General features: G+C 36.9%; 1 protein-coding gene across 2 annotated transcripts; it reads right to left on the bottom strand.

Moving 5' to 3' along the window:
- Window positions 1-16,472: 16,472 nt before the first annotated feature.
- Window positions 16,473-22,871, bottom strand: LOC137936403 (26S proteasome non-ATPase regulatory subunit 11 homolog). 2 transcript variants are annotated; one of them, XM_068781048.1, is made up of 2 exons: window positions 22,812-22,871; window positions 16,473-17,987 (listed from the first exon to the last, which is right to left on the bottom strand). In XM_068781048.1, exon 2 carries the CDS (start codon window positions 17,961-17,963, stop codon window positions 16,692-16,694), a length of 1,272 nt encoding a protein of 423 aa, XP_068637149.1. In that variant the 5' UTR covers window positions 17,964-17,987; window positions 22,812-22,871; the 3' UTR covers window positions 16,473-16,691. The 2 variants fall into 2 exon arrangements, with proteins under 2 accessions (XP_068637149.1, XP_068637150.1); XM_068781049.1 differs by having other exon boundaries at window positions 22,816-22,861.
- Window positions 22,872-23,485: the final 614 nt, after the last annotated feature.

Below are 23,485 nucleotides of genomic sequence, written 5' to 3'. Positions count from 1 at the left end.
AGAAAGATGATTTGATTTTAGTCAGACACTTACTCTTGGGAAAATGTCTTCAGCGAAGCATTATGGTAATGAGAGCTCTAATAAGTGCCAATTTGCTGTGTAAAATCATTTTAGCTCTGGAGATGTTCCATTGGCAGCTACAAGGAAACTAACGAGTGGTACACGAGCACATTAGTAAAACCCTGTTGCTCACCATGAGGATTTTATGTGCAATCCTACAGCTTTATTGTCTACGTATTCTCTATTTTGCTATCAAGTGGAGCGGTTTATGTTTTTAATCGAACCCTAGAATAAATTATCAAGTGGAGTGTTTTATTGTCTACCTTGTGTCGGCAAAAGGTACTAAAATCCTTTAGGTCTAGACTAGTGTGTAGCCAAGCTACTACAAGTCCATATCTAGGTCTAGGTTTGTATAACCTAGTTAGTTATTAGAAAATCTCTTTGTAGATCCAGATTGTGTGCTTAAAATCTACATGAAGGTGACATTTTTAAACTGGGTATTATGGCATTGTAATTGGCCAAAGACACAATTTGGTGTAAGGATCATTTGGGAACCTCAAACACCTTAGAAGTGAATTAACAATTCACAAAAGAAGATTGTGAACTACTATAAATTATTGTGTATTTTTTGTTTAAGTTATTATGTGCCTGAACTTTGATTATAAATCAATTTTGCACATTTATGAAAAAACAATAAAAAAACCCAGTAACATGGTTAACAATCCCCCTCCACAGACCCCCTTCCCTCCCAAGTTTGTTCCTGGCTACTTGAGTTTAGTCTCCTTTCCCTTTTTACAATATATTTCACCAATGAGAAATTAATGGAAAGCTAGTGCATAGGAAAATAACATCACCCAAATTATTCCAATGCTAAAACAGAGGATAACATTACACCATGCCATCTATAGGTTAAATTTTACCTTCTTTTATTTTGTACATGAATAATGTGATTCAATTTCTTGAGATTTTACTCGAACTTTCTATATACTCTAACACCTTTTTAGCCAAATCTCTAAAGAATATTTTTCCTCTCTATCGTAGTTGATGCTTTTACATTTTAAAATATTTAGATTAACTTCAAAATAGTTTTTTTAACTTCCCAAACAATAGTATGGTTAGTTATAAGTTTTCTTGTCATCCAAAAGAGAAAATTTGTTAACCAACGTTTCACTATTAGCTATGACCCCTTGGTTTGGAAATAATTATATGGTAGCTTGAATGTTCTTAAAACGAGCATTTTGTATGGATGCAATGCCTTTTGACAATATAGATGATATTAAAAGTTAAATATGTGGAGCGAAACATCAAGATAAAAAACAATGTTTTGTTGGAAGATAGGCTTAAGCCCACACGACCAAAGAAGGCCCATAAGTCCATGTGTGTGGAAGATGGGTTCAAGCTCATATGACCAAGGAAGGCTCACACATCCAAGAGAAGTTGAAGATGAGCTCAAGTTCCATAGACCAAGCAGAAGCCCATAACTCATAAGCTCATATAATGATGGCAGGATGATAAATAAAGAGTCATCTCATAGTGATACATTGATGTAATTAGTTTAAGTTCTAGGAGTATTATTATAATATTATGGTTTTATCGATCTATAAATTGAGCTTCAGGGGAAGGGTTAGGACATGAGTTCATAACCTCTCTTCTTCCTATTTTCTCCCAATGGGTGTCTCTCTCTTTCTCTCCATGAGTTAAATCCATAAAGTCCTGAAAATCAATATGGTAAAACTCATCATTTTTTTCTTTGCTCGTATTGTTGCTTAGTTTTTTCATATTGTTGTTAGTTTTCGTGGTTCTAAAATGCAACGTGCCTTCCCTCTGATCCGAAGAACGAGTTCGCAGCCAATTGTGCCCACACTGTTCTTGAAGTTTTTTTATTTTATCAAATTGTTGAAGAGATGGGTCATTCCAAGGAGTACTCATGCGAAAAATTATGGCCCTGGATCTCGTGCATGCGGGGTGTGTGGAAATGGGCATTGGCTTATCAGGACGTATGGATTGATGTGTTTCAGGCCGTGCTTCCGCAGCAATGCCAAAGAAATTGGATTTATCAAGTATCGCTGAGGAAAAGTCTGATGGCGTGGAGCACTGCGACACCGCTAGGCATGTCGTTTGAGGTTAAAAAAAAAAAAAGCCATTCGCAAGAAACAGAAGTTGCGACGTCGCCTCTATCTTTCCTTGAGTAGAAACTAGTCCATCGGCGTTCCCTCGCTCATCCTTTTTGGAATTGTTGGCTTCAACCTTCTTGTTTTACGGATCTTCTGCTTCGCATTCATCAGGGATTATGGCTCTGCTTAATTGTACAAAATTGATCGTGGTTTGAGCAAGAGGACCGATTACAAGCATTTCTTTGAAATGGAAGCACCAACAGATAAAGAAGAAGAAGAGAGAAGCAGGAGGAGGCCATCATGGACGAGGAGGCCGCCGAGAAGCAGAAGTAGAGGGTTGCCACGGCGTCCGCGACAGCTGCGGAAGAGAGAAATTTTGCCAACCAACATTATCTTTCTGCAAATAACTTCGGCGACACCGAGAGAGGTGGAGACACAGACATCCTCTTCCTTGGCATTCTGCTTCTCTGGCATCGTATCTATCTCTCTCTTCCTGGCTGGAACTTGCTGCTATTTCCGTAATTGGCGTCTATCCTCTTTGGCAGCGTATTCTCCGTACCTTGGCTCATTACTACAACTTAAACCAGTGGCAACAATCTAGGCGAGATAGTGGAAGACTTCTAGAAATAAAAACACGGAGCAGCAGATTGTAACAGAGACGTCTAGACAAAAATGAAAAATGGAAATTTCTGCTATCTGAGATTCGAAGAGGCAATGCAGCAGAGAACGATGAGTAATGGCAGCGAACTTCCGACCACAACAATGGCAGAGAACTTCCGACTGCAACAATGGCAGAGTAATCAGAGGAATCCAGTTCTGTTGGAGCGGAGTCCGTGATGGAAAAAATTAAAGAAAAGCTCCATGAGCACGATTCATCCTCTTCCAATTCTGATAACGAGAAATCATCTTCCTCCCATGCTGAAACGGTAATTTATCAAGTCTTTGGAAAGCAGAAACTTGTACACAAGGTCTTGGGTGTGCTGATGTTTTCTTACGTAGGAACAAGAAAATTTCCGGTGGCGTGCTTCGGGGGACCACCGCGATCTGGGTTCTCTTTAAGATGCTTGAGAACAACCTGCTTATAGACTCGCTGATACTGAGTCAACCCGAGTTAGGTTGAATCAGGCCAAGTCAAGATGAGCCATAAGGATACCATTGTTTCTGTAGAGATCAACTCAGAAGGAAAAAAACTTCACCTACTGCTTCTCCTAAAAAAGATTAAAGAACCCATAATATGGGTAGCAACTCTAAATGGGCAATAGAGGGCAAGATAGGAACCAACTCGGGTGCCAATCTTCCCAACTAAAATACCATCATTAACTCAAATGAACAACAATAATAATCAGAGTAGATAGCAAGATTGGAATTGTAAAAACTCATAGCTACGAGTCATGAAAATTAATACTCTGATACCATGTTGATTTTTAGGACTCCATGGATTACTTCATGGAGAAAGAAGAAGAACACACATTGGGGAGAAAAAGAGGAAGCATAAGGTTTTGGACTTATGTCCAGATCTTCCCCCTTAAGCTCTATTTATAACTAATAAAAGTATAATATTATAATTATGTGTTTCACCTTAGTAAAAGGGAAGCAGAGACAAGAAACATAAACTAATTACATCAATGACACCCTAATTATCTCATATTTTCCAAAAGTTTGCTATAATCCTTCTCTTCGAAAGCTAATTGTCTCCAGGGATATCACATTTTTTTAGGATACATCATTTTATTCTTCAAAGAATAATCCTCTGAGTCTCTCATCTGTTCAGGTAGCTTCGAAGCTTGTTGTTCCACTCGATGTAGATCTCTCAATTCAGCCCCCTAAAGCATCGGTTGATACCGTACCTGTGGAGTTTACGGATCCATCTGAGGTACGTTCATCTTCCCCTCTTATATTTGGTCCACAATTTGATACTAGGTCCATAGTTCTTCGGAAGTAACCTAGGACTTGTACTAGGTCCTCTACTTCTCATCCAATATCCAATTTTGTTTCTCACCATCATTTATCTTCTTCTTGCTGTCAATTTCTTCCATCTCTGTCCCACCGTCGTATCAGAAGGTTCTGAGGCATCCAAGATGGAAGGAGGAAATGGAAGAAGAAATGAATGCACTATATGAGAATCAAACTTGGGTCCTGATTCCATTTTCTCCTGAGAAGAAACCTGTGGGTTGTAAATGGGTTTTTACTATCAAGCACAATCTAGATGGTTTTGTAGCTCGTCTCAAGGCCCGTCTAGTTTCAAAAGGGTATATTCAGTGCTATGGAGTGGATTATGACAAAAAAATCTCCCTAGTGACTAAGTTAAACTCAGTAAAAATTTTATTATCACTCAGTGCGAATTCTTCTTGGCTAGTATATCAGTTGGATGTGAAGAATGCATTTTTGAATGGTGATATTAAGGAAGAAATATATATGCATCAACCACATGGCTTTATGGTTAAGGGGGAGTCGGTATGAAGATTAAGGAAGTCTTTATATAGCTTAAAACAATTTCCTCAGGCTTGGTTTGACAAATTTTTCTAAGCAAAGTTGCGGTTTGGATTCACCCGGTGCTTAGTAGATCATTTTATCTTTGTCAAGAATACATTAAAGGGAAGAGTACCATTGGTGGTTTACGTAGATGATAAATTCTTAACTGGCAGACAGTATAAAAAAAGTCAAAAAGTAGATTTACAAAGAATTTAAAATAAAGGATTTTGGACTTCTGAAATATTTCTTGGGTATCAAGGTATTCTAGTCACAACATGGAATGATGTTGATATGGGTAAATATTAGAGACTAGTGGGAGAGTGATCATGGGAGTATTGGCAGTTGAGTAGTGGTTTGTTTGGGACAAAATCAGCTTAAATAAATGAATTCTCAACGTTTAGAGATAGACTCATTGATAGGCGTGGCATTAAGTCGAAGCGAGCTCAAACCTGCATATGTTCAAGTTGGGCTTGATTCAAATACTTCAAACTAGAGCTCGAGTCAAGCCCAGTCTCAAGGCTAAAATTTGAATCGAGCTCTAGCCCAATAATTTTAACCGAGTTCGAGCTGGTTAAAGCTCCAACCTACATTTAAATTTTTTTCATAAAATACATGTCAATTAAACTGTATATAAAATTATATATACATTTTACCTAAATTTGGTCATAACTTCTACATAAAATTGGATACACTTTTAAGAGATTCTCCCAAAACAAAATCTTTCTGGTCAAATAAGGCTTTATTTTCAAGTTCGGAATAGAAGAGACCTATGATGAATCGATGGAGTACTTCAAGGCTAAAGGATTGCTCCCAAACTGAGGATTCCTTGTTACTAATTAGAGCCACATTTTATATTTATGTTGTCACGGCTTTGCCGGTAATAAGGAAGACATTAATTGAAAAAATTAAATATTGCTGTTCACGCAAATTACCTCAGGACTTCTGGTTTTCTACAAGGAAAATACTAGCCCAAGAAATTAGAGAAACATCAGTTCGAATACATGAATCTGGTAACACAATTCTCACTCACAAGAAAATTGAGATGGGATTTTCCATTATTCATGTTCCTTGTACCCAAAAAAAAACCTCTTTACCGCCCCTTCATTTATAGGTAACAACATCTTTCTTTATTCCTGCACTTTCCATTTTTGCACAAACACCCAGAGCCTCCTCAAACCTCCCAAACTTGGGTATATTGAAACCAGTGTATTATACAAGCAAGAACTTGTCCAGTCCAATCCCTGCATACGTCATTTTCTTGAACAAATTTTAAACTTCATCCAGTATCCCAGCCTTGGAAAAATCCATCGATAACAGTACTGTAAGTGACCACATTTTGTCCCCACATTCCTCTCCGTCATCTATGCCATGATATCCATCTCATGACCAGCTCCCCATACCTGAAAAAAAAATAACCTCTTTATCACCCGTTTGATGGCTTGGAAAGCTTGAAAATTTTTTTTTTGCTACAATCACTCCTCTGGTGGAACAGTTTCATGGCGGCTTCCTGAACCCTAGGCCTCCCGGTTGGGTCTACTTCCACCCCCAAGACCTGCGGGACCTTGTGCCTCAGATCCTTGGACAATCTCATCAGTTCCAACAATGCCTTGGACCGAAAGCAGAATGTCGGCGACCCTTATTATGACACTTTGATCTAGGTCCATCAGAAGGTGAAGATCTTCAATCTCAACGAGGAGCTTCCATATCCGCTTCAGAAGCCAGTAACCTGATTTGAGAGATTTCTAAAGACTCCCTCTCATCCCAGAAGGCCCAAAAACAATCATTTCAGTTACCGAGCCAACTCACGAACAAAACCGAAGCTCAATCGAACTCAAGCCAAACCGAGCCTAACTTAAACTGTTCGCGAATTGGCTCAGTTCCATGCCACCCTTTCTTGTTGAGCTTGGAAAAGGGACATTTTGTCCTTTTGCAAAACTCAGAAAATCTTGACTAAAAATCAAGGGGAAATACTTAAATTTTTCTTAATTAGTTACTAATCACGTAAGTATGTCACTTATAAATTTTGGAGGCCTATCATAACTAAATTGAAGCCTTCAATCTTATTCTACAACTTATTTGGAATGTGTCATTCAAACAACTATAGATTAGTTGAATGGTATTCGATAAACACCTCTTCCTTTTTTGCAGTCCATTTTGATAGATGACCAAACGGTTTGTCTTAGTATATTTTCTCTCTTGGGCGTACAACTTCTTTGGCATGGACGTTCGGATGGTTCTTTGAACATATCCTTCCCATGACTTTTCTCTTCATGAACATTCATTGGACTCTATTCGATTAGACAAAAAATTTCTTTGTGTTTTTCTTCTTTTTTCCTCTTCTACCCTTTGTTGGGCCAGTTGTTTAGACATCTAAGCGAATGGACTTCAATAGAAAGTTCTCTCTCTCTCTCTCTCTCTCTCTCTATCTATCTATCTATCTAGTTCTCTCTCCTATCTGGTTGATCATTTCCTGATAGGCCATTTGGGGAATGTATTTTTTATTTTTCTTGAGCTACTTGATCCCTTCCTTCGTGGGTCATCCTGACAATCTTTAGTCGGTTGAACAAATATGCTACCAAAAATATCTTGTGGGGCTCTTGCGTTGTCAAATGTACTAATTCATGTCATTAGTAATTTAAGTATTTTCTATCATAAAAATTATCTTAATCTAAATCTTAAGACCAACATTATCCCTCCCTTTTTTTATAATGAAAAACACTCATAAGCATATAAAAAAGTTAAGTTGAAATGAGTGCAAATTTTTTTACAAACTCCCCATGAGCTTGACACAAAATAATGATTTTTTTTTGTGTGTTCCATGAACTAGTTTTATCTAAAAATATACAAAAAACTGTTTCTTTCCCCTTTCTTTTGCATGTATATTTGTTTCTACTATCATTCCCCTTACTTGGATACTCTCCCATATTTTTGTTTAGGCAAGCATTCACATTCGAACTTCAAATATATTGACAATTTTTAAATTTTAAATTTCAAAATTCTTGGATACTACCTCTTTTGAGGGATCTTGAAGCCAAACACTTTCTCAATTTTTACACTTTCAAACACAATCTAAAATCAATTATAAAACCTTGGGATTTAACTCCTCTAATGGAGTTGAGCTTGCAATGACTTTACCTTCACTAAGATCTACTAGGTAGTGCCCTACAGGCAAACTTTTCATCCTATTAAGAATACTCCCTCTTCACCATCCCATATCTAGGATGTTTGGTCCTCTTGTGAGTAATATCTTGCTTCCTCACCGTCTCCTTTATTTTTCTAGGCGTCTCCCCCATTCTATGAATTCTCAATCACTTCATTTCATCTTCCAAAACTAATTCTCAATTCTTCATCATCATCTTCGTGTTTACCTTTATCTTTTCCTTTGTTTGACCTTATTTCCGTGGCTTCATCATTTGCTAGTATGGCTGTAAATGGGTAATAGACAGAACGGATAATGGGTATTTTTGTTACTCGTTCCCTTTACCATGCCTTTGTTACATTACCAGGTTCACTCGAATGTATAACAGTGTATTCTATATCTAATTTTCTTACCTGTTTACCTGTGGGTAAATGGCTTGAATTGATAAGTAAATGGATAATTTAAAATATTATTTTAAAACCACATAAACATGATAATAAATAGCTAAAAATTAAAATTAAAATCAAGCTACAACATCACATAAGATTCATACAAAAACTATAAAACATTATAAAATAATAAAACTGATAAAACAACTTTTATAATATTAAAAAACAATTTTTTATCCGCTACTATCTTCCTTCTTCTAGGCATATAGATATATAAGACCCGAGTAAATGAGGAATCAGGTGCAAAAAGCCGATTATCCATATCCATTTTGTTTATAGATCGGGTGACGGGTAATCAAGCAAATTGAGCCGAATTAATAAATGGGTAATAATTTTTTTATAATTATATGGGTAGAGTGGGTAAATGGGTAATTGGGTAAACTTGCTTGCCCTAGTTGCTAGCTTCTTTCTACATGAGGCTTTTTTCTTAACTCCAACTCTTTAAGTGAGACTTAGTATTTCAAAGTTTTAGCTTTAACCCACTTCTTCATCTGCCTACATTCAATGTTTAATGGTCATTATATTAAATTTTCATTGGCACAAATAATATATTAAATTGTCATTGTCATGGTCAAACCGTACAAATCATAAAGGCATAAAATCAAACTGATGTATCAATAAATTTCAAAATTAAGTTTTAAGGAATAGATTTATTTCATCAAAATTAACCTCATTATGAGATTGAGGGATGGCTACACTATTGAATTCAATAATAAACTTGACATGATCTAAAAAAATAAGGACTAGCCTACAACACTCTTTTAAGCTAGTTCATCTGCTTTCTCTTGTTCTCAATTGGTGTGGTTTCTTCTTCTCCTCTTGCTTGTGTGGAAGGCTAATAATCTTCAATGTTTGTAAATTCAAGGGTTCTTATTATTCTAGCACATTAGAACCTATTGTCCCGCCAATGCTTGAGAAGTACTTTTTTTATCCTTCTTGTTCAACTTAGTGTAAGCTATTCCTTTCTTAGCTTTCTTCTCATGAATCCTGAATTTTTTCACACATGAAGTCACTTTTTTCAACTTCTAAACTCTTTTCATCTTTATTGGTACCACCTCTACTTTTGTTTTTCTCTTCTTATCACTTTCTTATTCATCTTTCTAGTTCCTTGAGGAGGCTTCTTTATTAGCTGTCTTCTCTTCTTCTTCTACAAACTTTAGATAAGATGTAATGATTTCAAAGTCCAACTTCATCACATTTAGCTCTCATTTCAATTTCTCTCTTTATATCTAATATTCTCCTTTTAGTGACTTTATCTCAGTGTTTCTCCACCTTGTTTGCATTATCCTTTGTCCTTAAGTATCATGTCCTTTGGGGCTTGATAGGATACTCAACATTCTTGATTACATACCCTCATTGTCATGAGTCTAATGGTCTTTGGTCCCAAAAACACTCTTGGGTTCTTCCTCCCTTCCTCCCTTCCATCCTTCTACTTCTTCACTACTTCCACTAGGGGATTTCTACTTCAAAGAGATTTGTTATTCAAATGGGTATTTTCTAAATTATTCTTTGGCAAGTTCTTCGATTGCATCTGTTCAACCCATCATTCAGATAGACATTATTGAAGGCATGTGAATTTTTATATGCACCATTTAGATGGTTAGTGCCAATGGGTTTTAATTCTTTCGGTTCCCTTCTAGATTGTTTCTTTTAATATAAAATTAGGAGCGAGGGAAATCAAAGGCACACACTTCATATCAATTCATAATTGTTAGGAATTAAACGGCTTAATTCTAAACTAACGAGAACAATAATAATAATCATGAAAGAAAGAAAAAGCAAGTACGAAGACAAACAACAAGATTTATACAGGTTTGCCTCAAGGTGAGATTACGTCCCATCTTCCACCACTGCATTAATCCACTATGAAGATAAAATAGTTTACAAGAGAAATCGCACACTTACAGGTGTTTCTCTCTAACCTCTCAGACTGCAACTCGAGATGCTCCTCGGATTAAGATGATCAAACCCTAATAGTGGCGCCCCTCAATTAAGAAGAGAAAATTAGGGTAACCGCAATACAAGAATAAAATTTCCACACTACCCTTAATGAAACAACAATCAATATATCCGCGACCAACTCAACGTAGGGCATTAATTAGGCTCCATAACTTAACAATCTCCCACTTGGAGACTAATCCATCATAAATATCTCCTCTGTAGTGGCAACAACTTCTCAATCCTCAGAGAGAAGTCCAACTGAAGTTGCACACAACTTCAGTTTCTCGATTGTAACAGTCTTTGTCAATATATCAGCCGGATTCTGACTCCCTTGAATCTTCTCAAATGCTAAGAATCATCCTCCAGAGCCGATCTGATGAAGTGATAACGCACCTGTATGTGCTTTGTTCTGGCGTGATAAACAAGATTCTTTGTCAAATGAATAGCACTCTCACTGTCGCAATACAACACATGTTTCCCATGTTTGAGACCTAATTCTTCCCAGAAAGAATGCAACCATACCATCTCTTTGCTGACTTCGGCCACGGCAACATATTCTACCTCAGTAGTGGAAAGAGAAACTATCTTTTGCAACATAGAAATCCCACTAATTGTTGTACCACCCAATGTGTATACATATCCAATGATACTCTTCCTATCAATGTCTCCAGCCATGTCAGCATCTACATAACCCTATAATCCCAAGTCTAACTTTCTGAAATATAAGGTTGAGTCTGCAGTGCCTCTCAAATACTTGAGAATCCACTTCACTGTTTCCCAATGTTGTTTACCCGGATTCCTCATATATCTGCTCACAACTCCCACTGCATGAGCTATGTTTGGTCTAGTACACACCATGGCATGCATGAGACTACCAATAGCAGAAGCATAAGACACATTGGCCATGTTGGCTCGCTTCTGCTCTGTAGAAGGTGATTGCTCCTTAAATAACCTAAACTGACTAGCTAAATGAGTACTCACTAGTTTTGCATCATTCATGTTGAACCTGCTCAATACCTTCTTCACATATTCTTTTTGTGACAATTCCAAGACATCAATGTTCCTAGTAATCCTCATCCCAAGGATTTGTTTTGCAACATACAAAACCTTCATTGCAAACTTCTTAGACAACTCCCTTTTCAACTTATCTATTTCCTGTTTTCTAGTACCTACTATCAACATGTCATCAACATATATAGTAGTAGAATAATGTAGGAGTCATCAAACTTCTTCACATAACAACAATGATTCGCATGGCACTTCAAGAAACCATTACTACTCATAAAAGTGTCAAACTTCTTATACCATTGTCTTGGAGCTTGTTTAAGACCATACAAGATCTTTTGAAGTTTGCACACCATTTTCTCCTTTCCTTGTGCTTTGAAACCCTGTGGTTGCATCATGTAAATTTCTTCCTCCAAATCACCATGAAGAAAGGTTGTCTTTACATCCAACTACTCTAAGTGCAAGTCTTCATTTTTCACTAGTCCAAGCATTGTTCTAATAGTAGTCAATTTCATTATTGGAGTGAAAATCTCAGTGCAGCCAATGTCTTCCTTTTGTTTAAAGCCTTTTACCACTAGTCTTGCCTTGTACCGCTTGCTGCCATCATCTTCGTCTTATATTTGGTACACCCATTTATTCTGCAAAGTCTTCTTCCCTTTTGGTAACTCAGTCAACTACCATGTTTGATTGGATAACAATGAATTCATCTCGTCCTTCATAGCCAACTCCCACTTGGTTGATTCATCAACTTGCACAACTTCCTCATAACTTTCTGGTTCACCTTTATCAGTCAATAAAATATAATTCAGTGCAGGGAAATACCTCTATGATGGTCTACTAGTTCTGGCCGATCTCCTGAGTTTAGTCATAGGAATACTCTGATTTACTTCTGGGGGTATGTTCTCTTGGTCTTCCTGAGCAATATTCTCCATCTCAATAGTTGAAAGATCTCTCAACTGAATCACTTTAGACTTCTTGGGTTCATGACTTGTGCTCTTAGACTCTATTCTCAACCTGTCTTTATACAAGGCACCTTCATTGAAGATCACGTCCTTGCTCCTAATAACCTTATGACTTTGGTCATCCCAGAAGTGATAACCAAATTCGGTACCACCATAGCCAATAAAGAAATATAATTTAGATTTGGCATCAAGTTTACTTCTAGCAGCAAAATCAATGTGAATATAAGAAACACAACCAAACACTTTCAAGAAAAAAAGGTTTACTTCTTTGCCGCTCCAGACCTCTTCTGGTATTTTGCAATCCAATGGTGTTGAAGGACCTCTGTTGATCAAATAGGCAGCGGTGCTAATAGCCTCATACCAGAACATCTTTGGCAATCCCACATGTAATCTCATGCTCCTAGCATGCTCGTTCAAAGTTCTATTCATCCACTCAGTCACACCATTCTGTTGAGGTTTTCCAGGATTGGTCTTCTTCATCTTGACTCCATAATCAACACAGTACTGCTTGAAATCATCATCTATGTATTCTCCCCTATTATCTAACTCCAAACACTTCACTATTAAATTTGTCTCATTCTCAACCATTGCTCTCCATCTCTTGAAGGTATCAAAGACATTGAATTTTTTTTCAGGAAATAAACTCATACCTTTCTGTTTGCATCATCAATAAATGTCACGTAGTAGTTAGAACCACCAAGGGAAGTAACAGCTGAAGGCCCCCACACATCAGTGTGAACCAACTCTAATTTTGTTGTCTTTTGTTCCTTTCTGGCCTTAGAAAACCTAACCCTTTCTGCTTGCCAAAAATACAGCCTTCACACAAACTGTTGTTTGCAATTTTCAACCCTGGTGGCTTCCCTTTGGATTGAAACACTTTCATTCCCTTCTCACTCATGTGACCGAGCCTATAATGCCACAAGTCAGAATTAGTAATAACATCAGTAACTACAACCGTGTCTCTACAACTTGAAGTGATGTAAAGAGTTCCAGTTTTAACTCCTCGTGCAACAACCATAGATCCCTTTATGACTTTTCAGGAAGCACCATTAAAAGTCACATTATGACCTTCATCGTCAAGTTGCCCTACTGAGATCAGATTACACATCAGTTTTGGTATATGTCTCACCTTGTGAATTTTCCACATTGTCCCATTTGACATCCTCAAATTGACATTACCAATACCGACAATATCCAAAGGTTCTCCATCAGCAAGATACACCTTCCCATGATCTCCAGCAACATAATTCTCCTTGATCTCACAATTTGTGGTGGTGTAAAAAGAAGCTCCTGAATCTAACACCTGAGAGTCAATAGGGTCATCAACCGAAAAGAGTAAAGCATCTTGTACCTCTTCAGTCACCGCATTTACGCATCATTTTTCTTTTCATCCTTCTTCGGTGCTCTGCAGTTCTTCTTTATGTGACCAGACTTGGCACAATTCCAGCATTCCACATTCTTTCCGAATTTGAACTTGCTTCTACCATTCCTTGACTTCCCTCTACCATTGCCCTTGTTGGAATTCCTCTCGAAGTTCCTGCCCCTAGTATCGACACTTAGGACATAATTAGATATCGACGATTCTCTGGATTCCTTTCTATGAACTTCCTCCATGAGAATGATGTGCCAAACATCATTATAGATCAACTTCTCGTTGCCTACAGAGTTGCTGACCGCAACCCTCATAGGCTCCCAACAATTTGGTAGAGACGCCAAAAGAATTAAAGTACGAACCTATCATCAAATTTAATTTGAACGGATGTTAATTGATTGACAATCGTACTAAACCTATTCAAATGCAATGCAACTGATGTATTTTCTATCATCTTTAAATTGAAGAGTTCTTTCATGAGTTGTACCTTATTATTTACGGAAGGCTTCTCATACATGTCGGATAGAATCTTTATCATCCCCACTATGGTTTTCTCCAATGCCACATTGTGACTTTCTTCGATAGTGTTAACCGGACTACTCCCAGCACTTATATATCGAGGAGATTCCACTCATCATCTTTCATACCTTCTGGTTTCATATCTAGAAGTGGTGCATGCATCTTTTTACTATACAGATAATCTTCGATTTGCATCCTCTATAACGTAAAATTCATACTATCAAACTTGTTGAGCCCTAGTGACGATCCTTCTCCGCTAGTTATTGCTCTCAATCACGAACCAAAGCTCTGATACCACTTGTTAGGAATTAAATGCTCTAATTCCAAACTAACAAGAACAATAATAATAATCATGGAAGAAAGGAAAAAAAACACGAAAACAAACAACAAGATTTATACAAGTTCGCCTCAAGGTGAGATTACATTCTATCTTTCGTTGCTACAGTGATCCACTATGAAGATGAAATAGTTTACAAGAGAAATCACACACTTACAGGTGTTTCTCTCTAACCTCTTGGGCTGAAACTCAAGATACTCCTCGGATTAAGAAGAGCAAACCCTAATAGCGGTGCCCCTCAATTAAGAAGAGAAAATTAGAGCAATCGCGATACAAGAGTAAAATTTCCACATTGCCCTTAATGAAACAATAGTTAATATATCCGCGACCAACTCAGCGTAGGGCGTTAATTAGGCTACTTAACTTAACAATAATCACTCAAATGAAGTGCCAAATGAGTGTTTTCAATCTGAATTTTGATCAAATACTAAATTCTAAGCTCAAGATGGTAAAGTTGCCAAATTTACCATGAGGCCAAAATTATAATGGCTAAGAGAGATTCAATTTTCTATCAAATGATGAAGTTTCACTTTTACATGGGTGTATTACGTAGTCAATTATGTAGCTAGTTTGAGACATACCCAAAGTCTCATAGCTCTAGGAACATAATTCATTTATACATTCAAATCATCGTACAAGCTAGCATGTACAAGCACATCAAGGCAAGACACACCATAGAGAAGATTTTTAAGGTGTATGGTTCAATTTATGAAAATATTCAAGGATGGCTTAAATGGTTCAATTATAGTAAGTTGATCTTTGGTGCCAAAATCTTATGCTCACTTCTAATTAAAATTTTCATTGAATGCATTTCGCAATCATTCTAGCACATCTCAACCTAGAATTGAACAGAGATATACCCTAATGCTTTAAAGCTCAAAGAATAAGTTGTATGAGATTGCTCAAGCATTACTAGGAAGTTTAATTATAGTTAAACTATATTTAAATTAATTCAATTATATTTTTTTATTCTTATTTAACTATATTATAGATTAATTAATGATTAATCTCATCCTAGGGCAGTCCTATACCACCTCTCTCTCTCTCTCTCTCTCCCTTTCCCCTTGTGCTTGCATATAATCACCACATAAAATAGAAAAATAAAAAAAAACTAAAAAAAACTAACCTCACTAGAGAAGATTGTCGTCATTGGATTGTCAAGAGGGGAGCAGCTTGGGAGGGATGATTCTTGTGCAACGACAATGAAAGGAATCAAATTGGGGAGAAAATAAATAAATAAAAATAAAACCAAGAATTAATTCCTCCAAGAAAATTAATCCAAGAGAACAATCTTTCCCCCTTGATCCACTTTTTTGGTGATAAAATATTTTTGTTAGGGAAAGTCTTACAATTTTTTTATTTACGACCTATTAAATGTTTATTTTCAAATGCAATTTTGTAATTAGAATTTAACAAACGATTGAGAAAACTTTGTTATTACTTTTTTTTAAAATAAAAATAATATTAAATTGAGGAGAAGAGGCACCCCTCCCTGCCATTTTTTTGTGGATATAAGAAGGAGGTTGTTGCCCTCTTTGTCCAAAAGAACAAATGAAGGAGAGGCTTAGTGTCTCCTTTTCATGCAGATTTTACTCATCATTTTTAAATTTTAATTGACTCATTTAGCCTTTTAAGTAATTAGTTAGTAATTTAATCGTGTAAGGAATTATGACATCTAATCAATCACATTTAGAAATATAGTAATAGAAAATATGTATTTGAAGATTGTCCAAAATTGTCTTACCATCGTATCTAACTCAACAGGAGAATTTTTCTAATTTCAAACCTGCGAGTTCAAGTCGGTTCATTATTCAAAAAAAAAAAAAAAAAAAAAAACTGTACCCGGTAAGAAATTTTCTGTTTTGGGGTAATCCTTTATCGGCTCAATAAGAATCTGTCTGGAAACCCTAGAAAAAAACAAAAAATTAACCATTATTATTCTCAAAAAACAGTTAATAAAAATGAAATAATAATCAAATTCTCCTTTTCACTAACTATTTTTTGGAAAAATAATAATTAAACTATCATTATCTTTTATTTTCTTTTATTTTCCATGGAGTTCCATACAGACCCTAATAGACCATGTAACAGAATCTGAAATTTGAATCCTCTACCTTGTGATTAGAGTTCAAGCACTAACGGTTCCATGCAGTTGAGAAGACTATGTAAAGATGACAGTATAAAAATTAGAGAAGAAAAATAAAGAAAAGAAGCATAAGGAAACCAACTCTGAAGTTTGTAGTCATCTATTCATACATTAAGACAACAGTAGCAAAGGAACTCCAAGGAATGAGAAATGAGAACTGTCAATTTGCCCATGGTTAAGAAGATCACAACAAGGAACCAAAAAGCTCGCATAGAGTTCAGGGCGACTAAATCTTTTACACCATTATTCTAGCTGACCTCACATAAAGGCTGTCGACAACCTTCCCCATGTTGGAAATAGTGTCCAATACTGCTGGATATGTGAGATCTTGTTTTTGATCGTCAAATATGACGAGGCATCCAGCACCCTGTTCCAATGTACCAACAAACTTCTTGTCCAAAATCATCTGCGAGAGCTTCTTCTCCACATGATCAACTGGCAAATCAATTAATGAAGCAATATGGGCAATTTCAACACTTGAAAAAGGCTCAATCAACCGACAGAGATTCTGATCCAATAGAGTATCATACAAGGCTGACAAGTGCCTGTGAACAATCGGGTCTTCCTCCAATTGAGCTTTATAATCTCTTAAAGCAGTTTCAAACAGCTTCAGCGACCTTTTTGAGTGGGCATCAGCAACAGCTTTCATCGCATCCAGTTCAGGCCCCACATACAGCAGACCTGCCTTGGATGAGATTATCCCAGCCACATCATCAGCTTGATTCACCATTATCTTACACAAAAGCATGTATTTTAGGCTAAAGACTGCCCTAGGATCCTCAAGTGCATTGAAAGCCTCAAATGCTTCAAAGAAATAACTGTAAGCGGTCTTGTAATCCTTCTCCTCTGCATGAAGAATCCCACTTTGCAAATCTATGGTGCCCTGCTGTGCTGGAGGGACATAAATGGCATTTGCTGCAGTTCTTGCCGCTGTTAATGCAGATTTTGCCTTTGGTAGGTTTCTCAAAGAGAAGTGCAGCTTACTCTCCAAAAGATTGATGTCTACTAGAAGAAGTTTATCATCCAGTCTCCTCACCTCCTTCACTAGGTTCGAGATCAGGTTTAGGGCCTCTGAATACTCTCTGTTTTCCATCAAAAGTGAAGCAAGTCTTGCTTCAACTCGCTGCCTCAAAAAAGTACGCTTCTCTGAACGAGTCCATTCCACCATTTCTCTACAAAGGGATATCTGCAGATCTGAAGAAGTTCCTGGGATTTTGGCAACAGCATCAATAATTGACCGCACGATTTTTGCAGTTTTGGCTTTAGGGATTAAGAAAAAGAAGGGTCTCAACAGAATAAGAAGGCTTCTCAACTCCTCAGCCTTCTTTTCCTGCCTAAGAAGGTCAGAGAGATTGGAGATGGCTTGTTCTTTTATACGTAGCACTTCAGATGAAGATGAAGGATCCTCAAGTATGCGGTAAAGGATAGAAATGGATTCATTGGGATCTTTGGCTTCTAAAGCCTGAGCAAGTGAATCAGTGGTTGCAGGGAGATATGTTGATGACATTATTCTGTTCTTGAAACTAAAGTCCTGAAAAAAAGGTATATAAGTGACATTAAATAATGAGGAACCAATCAAGGCACAGCATTGGGGTGGCTACACACAGCATGCATAGGTTTAAATACAACACGAAAAGGAATAATTGTACAAATGCAATTACGACTCCCTAAGATGGAAATCTCATTCAAGATGTTTCTATGTAATAATGTTGTACAACAACCTCTTAAATACTGTCAATTGCAAAAATAACATTTCAAATAATGCAATAGAAATCTTTGTGTTACAGAAAGACTAAACAGAAACAGCTTTGTGTTTCCCCCAAACACATCCAAAAGGAAATATATCACTCAACCAGAAAAAAGTGGCTCACAAGTATCAAATACCTGCAAAAGAGCAATTTATTCACATTGGGTGTAACCACAAAGACAGCGCTTCTACACATAATGGAGTTACTCTGGTCTTCCTAAATTAAATTGCAGATAAGTTTTTGAAAAATCACACATATGTATTTAATACATGAATGCAGCAAATCGATGCAGTAACTGTATTTCAATTCGCAGTAGCCTAGACAATAGATGCGGAAAGAAAATGCTTAGAATCTCAAGAGAAAAGAAAAGTTTCTTCCTCCCTCTTTCTCCCGCCCAGTTCACACAGAGAGAGTTTTTAAAAAAAAAGAAAAGAAAAAGAAGAAGAAGATGGAAAAAGAACGAATCATGTAAGAACCCGTTAAAGTTTTAAACCAGGAATTCCATAAAAACAAGGTCCAGTGGCAACATAAAAAAAATTGCCATCCATAAAAAAAAATATAAAAAACACAAAATAAAAAGGAAGAATAAAGACTGCAAGATAATCTTTTATGGGACATCACACATACTGATTCTCATTGTGGTTTATTTGATTCCACCTCCTCAGGTGTAATACAATCCACTGCCAGAGTAACTGAGCTCAATGATTCATGCCTTTTGCAAAAGGTCTCACTAAATGTCCAATTTTTATTAAAGAAAAGTCCTATATGGACCAATGAGTAGAAAATTATTGGGTTCATTAGTTGGGAAAGAGACTTCCGAACTTAGCTAGTCATATTGGGATAGGTCTTGGACCCAAATTCTTGAGGCAGGTGCTCGTATGTGGGCCTATACCCAAACTATCCACGTGAAGGAACTACAAAGAAGACTCATACCTAAGAAAGAGTGGTAAAGAATAGTCTCATATGGATTAATCAATATAAAGATCTTGGATCTATTAGTTGAAATAAAAAAAGGTTTCCTAACTTGGATACTCATTTTGGGATGAACCTTGGACCCAAGTTTCACAATTTCTAATAAAGTAAGATATTTTATCCAACAAAAAAAAAAGTCATCCCTTGTACTGCAAATTACATAGATCCACATGCCAATGCAGAGGAAACTACTTCAGCAAAAGAAACTATGAAACTACTTGATTCGACAGACAAATCCTTCAGTAAGGAGCCTTAATTTTTTATGTAATAATCTTTAGTTCAGTCCTTTTTTAGTATCCATAACTGACTAGCAAACTTGTTTCTCAGCCGTAGTTGCAAGACAGCAAGCAAACAGCCTATTTGAAGCCAAATGTAATCTACAATCAACCTCAGATCTTCTCCACCCAACAAGGTTTTTCATGCCAATAAAGAACCCAAGCAGTTACTGAAGGAAAAAATGACACTATAAAATAAGGAAAAAACAAGTGCAAAACACACAAAAGGAACATGAAGAGAAGATTGGTAACGCTAAAACTAAAAAGTGAATCACTTAGCAGAAAAGACCTTCTTTTCCAGATAATATGCCTTTTATTTTATTACCAGATTCTCTCAGCAGATGTGCTTAGAAGAAGAGGTCACCCCTCAATCGACCCCATGTGCCCTCTTTGCAACACTGAAGCTGAAACCACAAGCCACATTCTGCTACAATGCATATTCTCATGGAAAGTGTGGACTTCCATTCTTAGTATGTTGGAGTCGCAATTCTGCATGGCAGCAGATCTGGTCTCTTTCAGTAAGTCACTCCTTGGTACTCCCCTGCCTAGCCTCGGAAAATTAATGCTCTCTGCTTATGCTAGTTTCATTCCGTGGGGGCTTTGGAATGAATGCAATCGAAGGCAGTTTGATGCAAAAAGTGAATCAGCAGATCGACCGAGTGGTGGGACATATTTCTTCTTGGCTCCTGACTAAGAAGTCTTTCTCCTCCATTGTGGGTGTCCCTATCCGTGAAAACTGGAGAAATTTGGCAATGATGCATTCTGGGACAAAGGTCTCAATTATGCAGGAATGGATCCCTCCTGAACCCGGTTACCTTAAGTTGAACTTTGATGGCATTCTCTTGGTAATCCCGGGATTTCTAGTTTCGGAGGGGTTATTTCAGATCATTCTGGTAATTAACTTTTCTCGTATGCCGGCCCTTTAGGAATATCCGATTCTACATCAACTGAGCTTCATGGCCTCCTCACCGGGCTCCATGTTTTCAAAGAAAAGTGCAACGGTCCCCTTCATATCGAAGGGGACTCGAAGGTAGTCATTGGATGGTGTGAGTGTGCATCCCCTCCCCTGTGGCGCCATTGGGACATGTGTCGGGATATTCTATAAACTACCTCAATTTTATCTTGTATTTGGTTTCACATTCCAAGATCGGCAAATTCAGCAGCAGATGTGCTTGCCAAGCAGGGAACTACCCTACAATCGCTTGTTGCCAAGGATCTACTCCCTCCTCTTTTGCAATTTCTCTTGTGAATATAAATACATCTTTATAAAAAAAAAAAAGAGACTACCAAAATATGAGCTGATAATGGCTTAGTCACACTGCAAATGCATGCTATTTTACCAAACAACAAAAGACTTTGTACTTATTCATTTAGTTGGCATAAAAAATCCAAAGTAATATGCATAAGGCAGTATAAGGCTAGAGATTGTTCTTTAATATATATAACACTCAAAAAAGTACATTATCTAGGGAAAGTATATCACCCTAGAATTAAATTTCACTTTTACTTTCCCTTTCTCTAGGTGATCTACATTCCAAGTGCACTAACACCCCTAAAACAATGGAAAGTGAATTATGCCGTTCAGGATGAAATTTTACTTTCCATCAAGTTGTTCGGTTTGCCTTGCAAGAGACCTCCCCTCCAAAACCCTCTTCATGTGGCATCTTCTCCTCCTTACGATTCTCTTCTCTGTTCTTCCCCCTAGAAACTCATCCCAACCAGTTGGGGTGACTCATCCCATTCTATTTCTAATTTTCTGTTGTCTTTTTTCTCTAAAACCCTCTTAGGAATCTTCTGTCATTATATGTATTTTTTTTTTTCTCTCTAATCTAATCTATATCTGAAAGAAGGCGTTGAGTATTTCCCTTCTGCTCTCTTCATCAGGGATTTGGAGGCAAATCTGAGGTTAGAGCCCTTCTTTCTATCAAATCTCCCATGTTCTCAATTTCTGTCCATACAATCTCTCATTTTCTCTCATTTCCAGATATGGTTTCTCATTTTCAAATGTTCTGTTTAAGTTTTTAACAGGTCCTAAATCAAGTTAAAGCTTTATCCAATGAAGCTTAGTCCAGAGTTTTGTTTGAAAGAATAAAATAAAACAATTTGAAATGGGGAAATCAAGTTTTAATGGAAATCAGTTCTGAAATCCTTTCCTTCTTGTGTACACGCCATGGAGTTCAACAGACCCATAGATCTAGTCTTCTAAGTTTTGACAGAAGAGTCTTTATAGATTTCATGTGATATCAACTCAAAAAGTTGCTATGCTTTGTGACTGTATATTTGTGATGAATGATTCTGATCTTACATATAAGATCATCCCCTCTAAAAAGTACTCACAATGCTTGAGCTCCAGAGTCCATGAAGAAGTGCAAACTTGAGCTGTCAATGGGCAATTGATGGACTGTTTGCTGAAATGTCAATGACAACAACGCTTCATTTCTTTTTGTTTTTAGATAAATAAGAGATATGCTGAGCTTTGCATGGAAATATTACGGAGATAATCCAATTCTAAGTACATTGTGCTTGTTGGAGAGAAAAAAAAGTATTCTGCTTCACTATCCATCTATTTCGTTTCTTTTTTTTTCTTCTTCTTCTGTTTTTCGTATTCTTTTCCTTTTCTCTTCCTCTTTATCTTCTTCTTTCACTTTTTTTTTCTTTTTTTTTTCTAGAGCCAGCCCAAAAAAAGGCATTGCTTGAGGTCAGCCTAGTCTGGCTTTTAACTGTCAGTTCACAGTTACTAAAATTGTTTAACTTTTTACCTATAAATACTACATTTCTGCATAATTTCGCATTCCTCAAACTCCTATAAGATGGACATTGTAAAGACTTCCCAAATCCTAGACCGTAATATCCAAATGATCTATTATCCCAAGTGGGGCGATTTCCCCCTCTATTCCAAAGATGAGACCAACCATGTGGATTTTCCGCTGTAAATGGTCCGAGAGGGTGAAAAATCCATTTTGAAGAAGAAAAAGGGGGAAAAAAAAAAGAGAAACAAAGATTTCGAACCCAGAAACACAAATAAGAATCCAGAGAAGGAAGAAGGCAGAGACTGAAACCAAAGAATCTAAAAACCCACCGAAACCTACTGAAACAGAGAAGAAGAAACCTACTAAAACCCATCAAACCTTTTCAATCTTTGAAACACCCAAATATTTTAGATCAATGTACCTGTGATTCTCCTGTTCTAAAATACAAAAAAAATAAAACCGGCCTGGAAAGGCTCCTCAAAGATCCGCCAACTATGCTAGCCGCATTCTGGATGCTAACGAAACACCTCCACCGCCGTCGGGGAAGACTAGGCTGGAAGGAGAATAAAAGAAAAGACACAAAGAGAGATGAAGTAGTAGACGAGATTACCTACCCGTTCGGCGGTTCCGTCGACGGCTGGAGGGCTGAGGGACTGAAGGCAGAAGAAACGATCGGACGAATAAATTAGGGCTGCTGTTGCGTAAGTATAGTAATGGCAGTTTCGTAGTTCAAGAAGGAAAAAGGAGCCGGCTAGCGAGCCATTGAGCCGAGTTAGAGAAAACTTGGGCTCCTCGTATCAAACAGAAAAAAAGTCTGACTTAAAGAAACGGAAAATCCGAGTCCAAGCCACACATAAACCGGCTCAGCTGGGATTGCAATGAGAAATTCTATTTTAAATGTTTTTATTATGTGATTTTACCTATAAAGTCCACAAAGTTATTTCTGTTTACTCCTACAGCCTCAGATATTTTATCAGTCAGTCCATTTAATATGAATGCACTTTTTTAATTAATCATCAAATTTTATTTTAAAAACTTAAAACTTGATTTTTACTTATTCTATATTTGTTTCTTATACTATGCATTCATAGTTGATGTTCGTTTTAGAATTTTCTCATTTAATCAAAATTATAATAATAATAATAGTAAATATTATTTAAATTTATTTAAGTAAAAAATGCCCTTAGATATGAATAACCGTATTCCAAATTAGGGTAGCTAATCTGCCATATTTGTAAACATGGCATTTAAGAGGGTCTTATTTAAAATTACCCTAAAATACTA

This window comes from Aristolochia californica, unplaced genomic scaffold, assembly GCF_029961685.1.
Source record: "Aristolochia californica isolate CCGP_79_NKW_82.1479 unplaced genomic scaffold, dmAriCali1.0.hap1 SCAF_7, whole genome shotgun sequence".
Taxonomy (NCBI): Eukaryota; Viridiplantae; Streptophyta; class Magnoliopsida; order Piperales; family Aristolochiaceae; genus Aristolochia; species Aristolochia californica.
The sequence above is the reverse complement of the archived record's forward strand: the minus strand, read 5'-3'. Positions and strand labels throughout refer to the sequence as shown.